Source organism: Sminthopsis crassicaudata, chromosome 3 (genome assembly GCF_048593235.1).
Source record: "Sminthopsis crassicaudata isolate SCR6 chromosome 3, ASM4859323v1, whole genome shotgun sequence".
NCBI lineage: Eukaryota > Metazoa > Chordata > Mammalia > Dasyuromorphia > Dasyuridae > Sminthopsis > Sminthopsis crassicaudata.
Window position 1 is genome coordinate 518,123,040 of NC_133619.1, and position 5,926 is coordinate 518,128,965.

Sequence of the window (5,926 nt, forward strand, 5' to 3'; positions counted from 1 at the left end):
CTTTTCTTCCTGTGTTGTTTTCTTAAGGATTCTAAAACAATAGATTCCTTCTAGTGGGCTCTATTGGGAGGGTGGGAGGTCATGTTTTATCTATGTAGAAAATAGGTGGCAGGGGCTTTCTCAGGGTTAAGTGAGGATTAGAGGTGGATCAAGAAGCAGAGATCAGCTAGAGGGTTTTGGTGCACTGCTCTCTTCCCGTACTCCTGTAGAATGATCTTCTAGCCATTGCTCAGCCATTTGGAGCAGAACTCTGTTCTGAATCATTCCTGCATTTGTGAGTTCGTTATTGGGACTCTTATTCTTCACTTGGAACATATTAGATGGCATCATTGCCAAGCTGGAGCTCATCCTCCTTTTAACTCTGGCCAAGAATTATCAAAGAGAAGCCTGAGCTCAGAACTGATAAATGAGGTGGTCGATTCTTGCTTGGGAAGCCTTCTGGAAAAGGGTCTAAATTTTCCAGAACATGTTTCTCAAACTTTAGGGTTTTTATCTTTAGGCTGTTTATAAAAAATACATTAAAAAAACAAACAAAACTCTTCTATGTCCCTTTCCTTAACAGGTGGCAGTATATCTAATCACTGCCATATTCCTTCATTTCCTTCCTACAGCTGGGTTTTATTTGATCAGGAATCCCTGGCTTCAGATTTACATTTTTTTGTTGTTAGTGCCCTCTACTATTTACTTAAAAAACTACTTCACTGACATATGTCAAAACATACCATTAATTGGAATGAGGAGTGGAGATATCATTTGTTTTTTCAGGAATGACCTGGAGGTGAAATGATTCATGTATTTTTAGTCCATATTATTTTAAATTTATAAGCTTTTCTGTGTTTCTGCATAAGTGTTTAAGAGACACTACAGACTTAAGGAATGATACTAATAGGTTTGGCCTGCTAATAACTGATTCAGTTTAGATTCAAAGAATGAAGAAAATCCCATTTTCATATTATTAAAAAAAAAAATCTTAATGGAAAGAATATATTTTACAAGTCAGATCAAAGTCACAGTAGGTATGGAAACCTTTTCTATGAAAGAAAAACATTTTTTAATCAAATTTTAGAACCTCTTTCCCTATATTGGCTCAGTAACTCTTATAAAATTACCTAAAATTAAAGAGTAAGAAGGAGGAAACATTCACTGGACAGGATGACATATTGTGTCCTCAGTCAGAGCTATTTCAGGTGAACTGATTGGGAGCTTTTTCCCAGGAGAAGTTTGACTATGATACTGTGCAGCTATGAAATTATGACAGAGAGCTGCCTCTTGAGCCACACATAGTTTGTTCAGGTGAGTTGGGTTGTAGTTTCGATGGTTGTGGTTTCTTTGTCCTTGTTTTGAATCAGATGAGGGTATGATGAACAGCTGGGCAACTGAGGTGGCCTGCAAGAATATTCAGAGAAGCCATAGGTCTGAGTTTTGGAGTTGACCCATGTTTCCCCAAGGAATGCTGACTTTCTCTGTGACATATCAACCTTTCTGGTGTATATAGGATTGACTTTTTAAGCCCTTGCTTTTTACCTGTAGGCCTCCTTGTACACAGTAGAGAAGTCATGGTTCCCCTCAATCTTGATACTATTGCTTTGTTTGAATAACTTCACCTTTTTGGCAATTGTAGGTATGAAAGCGCTTTTGGTGGTGGTTAAGCTTTCAAATGGCAGCTAGGAATCCAGGTTATTGGGAAGAGAAAAAAAGAGGATATTCAACTGGAATAGTTGGAGTGGAAGAAGGTGAAATCTTAGTTCTTTAACAGCCAGCAAAGACCATCAACTACTCAGAGATTGTGAGAAATTATTCTACTATAATGAAAGGAGAACAGTAGTGAAAATATGCTTTCTAACCCCTTTCCTTTCTTCTGCCATCTCCTCATTATCAGAAGGCTCTATCATCTATGGAATTTTTTTTCCCAAACAGAAAAGAAAAATTAAATGTGGGAAGGTTAAGTAATAATCCTAAGATAATGTAGCAAATCCAGGAATACAACCTAATTTCCTGTGTCCCAGACCAGGTATCAAAAGTGTTAGCTGAGGAAAGAATCTAGGGGACCAATCCTTTCTCCCGTCTACTTGCTTACCGTAGGCTTAACATAGACCTCATTATGGATATCTCCATAGCGGATTCGGGGTTGGACGTCCCACTTCTGGAAGAATTGCTTGTTGGTGGTGACATCTTGAAATTTTGCTTCAGGAACTCTGAATATGCTGGTGGGCTGCTTGGCTTTAGCTACTTTTATGGTTTTGAAGTGTGGTGGGTAAGAGACCTGGAAAGAGAACAAAGGGACAAAAAAGGTAGGGCTTGAGTTTCAGGAAATGAGGGTCTAGGATTCCCTGGAATAATGGGTTGAGGTAAATTCGGGCAACAGATTTTTTTACTCCCATTGCTGTTATTAGATCCTATGCTGGTGGCCATTTTGCATAGGGTGTCACCTGATTACCTTGGTCACAGTAGAATCATCAAACTTGGCATTGCTGTTCCTGAACATATTGGTAAGTTCATCTTGCAGGTGCAAAGGTTTTAGCGGCTGTTGATAGTTGCTTGGATCCCAGCTATCATAGGCTTCCTTATGCACAGTACGAAAGTCTGTGCTATGCATGGGGAAAAAATGCAAATACAAGGAGAATGAGCAGTACCTGGGAACCGTCCCAGGTGCACCAAATCGGAAGGAATGTAATTTTCTTTGCCTTAGTTTGCCTCAGTTTTTACAGTCTTTAGAAGATGTTTCATCAGGTTTGTTTTTCTCTTACCATATTTGCTCATCATAAATTCAGCAAAAAGAAAAGAAAAAGAGAGAAGGGGAGGATCCCTAGAAATCCCTAGCTGCCTTATCTCAAGCTTGCCCACAAGCCTTATCTTTAGCTTGAGATAAGTGGAGGAAATAGTTGAATGTGGTGGTGGAGGTGACAGCTTTTCTTCCTATCAGATGTGGAGTCATTTCTGGGTGGAGACTGTTCCCTTATTTAAATACTTGAAGTACGGCAATCCCTAGGTACTCTGGGATAAATAAATGATTGACTTGGGGTCTGAATAGGCCTTGATTTATGAGCCCCAGTGGGAGTCAATCACCAGTGGGACTAGAGGTGGGGCAGAATTTGAGGCAAGATAGGTCCACCAAGAGATAGGAAACTGGGAAGCAGCAGAGCAGATTTTTGATAGTTGTGTGAAGAAGGCCACCCACTTCCTGCCTTTTGGCACAGCATTTTGAAATAATTTTTTCACGTGAGTGTGTGGAACTTGGCCCTTAATTTGAAGAGCATTTAGCATGTTTGTGATGAGAGGCCTCAAAAAAATGAAGGGTTCTCAAGATGCTAAAAGGCCATTAACCCACTCTGCCCTTGCCCTCCCTATTTTTGAAACTAACATAGGTTTTGGGTTTTTTTGAGCAAATCTCCTTGACGAGAACAGTGCTCACTCTTTCTTTTCCCAATCCTGAAGTTGCCCTTGAGCTCATAAGTTAGCTACTTGAAATGCTGCTATTGGGACTGGTACCTTATGAAGTATATAGGACACTTTGAATATGGCTAAGACCATGAAGTCGAGCTTAGAAGTTGCTCTGGTACCTAGTGAAACAGCCTTTATGAATCTGGCATTCCAATGGTGCGACTTTTCTTCGAATTCGAACTGGAAAATTTTGCTGTCCAGAGGGTAGAGGAGGGAAAAATACCTGGTTGGTGGTAAGCATGCTGTAGTTACCTGACGGCAAAAAGATAAAAGCACAAGAGGGGCCTCTTGAGGGATGACATCACAAGATAACCTGGAAGATAAACTTCCTGAGGCTATTTTTTTCTTGACCCCATGTCTCAGGTCCCTTGTGTATAATGACTATATAAGTGTGAGCAGGCCAGTACTGTCTCCCACTCATGTCGCCAGTCCATTCCAGCAGGCATTAATTAAGCAAACCATTGTACTAGGTGCAGGAGATGGAAAGACAAGAAGAAATATAATGACTACTCTTTATGAGCTCTTTCCCAAACCCAGATTGAAATCCTAATTTAGAATTTGAGGCCTTCTATTCATTAGTTCTTTTCTGAGTTTTCAGAGTGATTGACACCTAAATGAAACTGTAATGTAGAAAAGAAAATAGAATGAGGGTGTTTGGTGATAATTGAGGGATTCTTTAGGGGGTAGCCTAGCTGACCTTAGAAGCTAAGGTTTGGTTAATAGTCTTTTTCTAGTTGTTAGGATCCAACTTTTTTGTTGTTGGGGAGTAAGGGTGTTGCTGTGAGGTATTCAGGAGCTGAGGGGTCAGGCCCTGTTTGGTATAAGGAATTGGGTCTCTTGTTTTCCCCCCTAAGTCCCTGTCATCTCTAGGGATAGTCTTACCTGGCTGGATAGGTCTTTTCACATAGCTGGTGCCAGGCATAGTTTTCCAAGGCTTGAAACAGTCTTGGTGCTTGTGTTGATATGGTAATAATATTCAGACTCAAATTGCTTCCCCAGCAGAAGCCTGAGAAGGCAGGGGCTGGGCTGTCAGCCCTGAGGAAGGATTCCAGGTGATTCTGAGAGAGTCTTCTGGTGAGATCTCTTACACTGAGGCTGCCTTCTGCAAAATAAACTCTTGCTGTCTGTGGGGAAGCCCACTCTGAGGAGCATGATGAAGCTTTTCCCCTTTCCCAGCTATTTTTTTCTTAAAAAATGCTGTCTTATTGATGCCCTTTGTTTATATACCCCCATAGTTTCTGGATAGATCTCCCTTAGCTCCTTCTTTGAAGCAAAAACAGTTAAGCAAAACCAACTGACACAGTGACCGCTTGTGAAAGTGCAGGCAGCATTCCGCACCTCACTGGTCAGTATGACAACTGTGGAATATGGCAGGTCGGGGCGGAGAGTTCCCCAGAGTTGAGTAGGATTCCCCTAGAGCCGAAGGGAGCTGGGAGTACAGTGTTATTTGACTCTGTCTGCCCTGTACCAGTTTCGGGACTTGCTCTTTCTGCCGTTCTGGCCTTCCCAGGACAGAGGAGCCTCCTCTTGGGTATGTTTGGCCCTGAGTTTTTGAAGTGGAGTACAGATACAGAAAGGTGCTCTTCCACCTCTCTGAGATATCCAAGATAGGGGCTTCCCAGCCCACCCAGAGGATGCCAGGCCATCATACAATCCAGGATATAGGAGCATTAAAAAACATTTAGACTGAGTCAGTCTACCCCCTTCCCTTCTCCCCCAATTCCTCAGGGAATGAGGAACTTCTTGCATTTAAGGGTCTTGGGGAGGTAAGCTTTATCAGCTAGAAGCTAGGGTAGTTCCTTGTGTCAAAAGAAGAGAGCTGATTTGGGGAATGGCTTACTTTGAGGGTTGCCTATAAGGAGTGCCTCATTTGAGACAAGAAAGACTGTAGTAGGAGGAGACCCCACCTCAATTCTGGCGGAAGTCAGAGGTAGTCTTCAGGTTTCCTATAGGGGCAAAGCAAGAAAGCAGTGCCTGGGAGGACCAAGGTGGGGGGGATACACGGCTAGGCTTATGTGTATTTGATACCATGGAACTTTTCAGTACCAAACAATCCTATAATGGGGGTTGGGAATCCCACCACTCGGCTCTCGGAATCTGGCAGGTGTGGCTGCCGGGGAGCGAAGTTTTTTAAGTTAGATGCTGAAACTTGTTGATAGGGGTTTGAGGTAAGGTATGTAAGGTATTATTAGATAAGCTGTCATGTTCCTCAGAGACACTTAACACTGATCTGGGGTGGGGTGAAATATGCCTACTTATAAAATGATACCTCTGGTCTGGTGTTATTAGCATCATTTATGCAGGGTAAGAAGGGACCTTGGAAATATTCTAAGGGCCAGCTAGATGGCTCAGTATAGAATATCGGCTCTGAAGTCAGGAGGACCCCAGTTCAAATCTGGCCTCAGACACTTAACATTTCCTATTTTTGTGACTCTGGGCAAGTCACTTAACTCCAATTGCCTCACACACACACAAAGAAATATTT

At 42.1% G+C, this 5,926-nt stretch overlaps 1 protein-coding gene across 2 annotated transcripts; it reads right to left on the reverse strand.

Annotated features, from left to right (window-relative positions):
* Positions 1-1,027: 1,027 nt before the first annotated feature.
* LOC141563304 (uncharacterized) lies at positions 1,028-5,371 on the reverse strand. Of its 2 annotated transcripts, XM_074304195.1 has the most exons (7): positions 5,282-5,371; positions 4,324-4,543; positions 3,561-3,693; positions 2,438-2,588; positions 2,078-2,263; positions 1,525-1,664; positions 1,028-1,386 (listed from the first exon to the last, which is right to left on the reverse strand). In XM_074304195.1, the coding sequence occupies exons 2-7, from the start codon at positions 4,361-4,363 to the stop codon at positions 1,290-1,292; spliced, it is 747 nt and encodes a 248-aa protein (XP_074160296.1). In that variant the 5' UTR covers positions 4,364-4,543; positions 5,282-5,371; the 3' UTR covers positions 1,028-1,289. The 2 variants fall into 2 exon arrangements, with proteins under 2 accessions (XP_074160296.1, XP_074160297.1); XM_074304196.1 differs by lacking the exons at positions 1,525-1,664; positions 3,561-3,693; positions 5,282-5,371 and having other exon boundaries at positions 2,438-2,583; positions 4,324-4,802.
* Between the last annotated feature and the right edge of the window lie 555 nt (positions 5,372-5,926).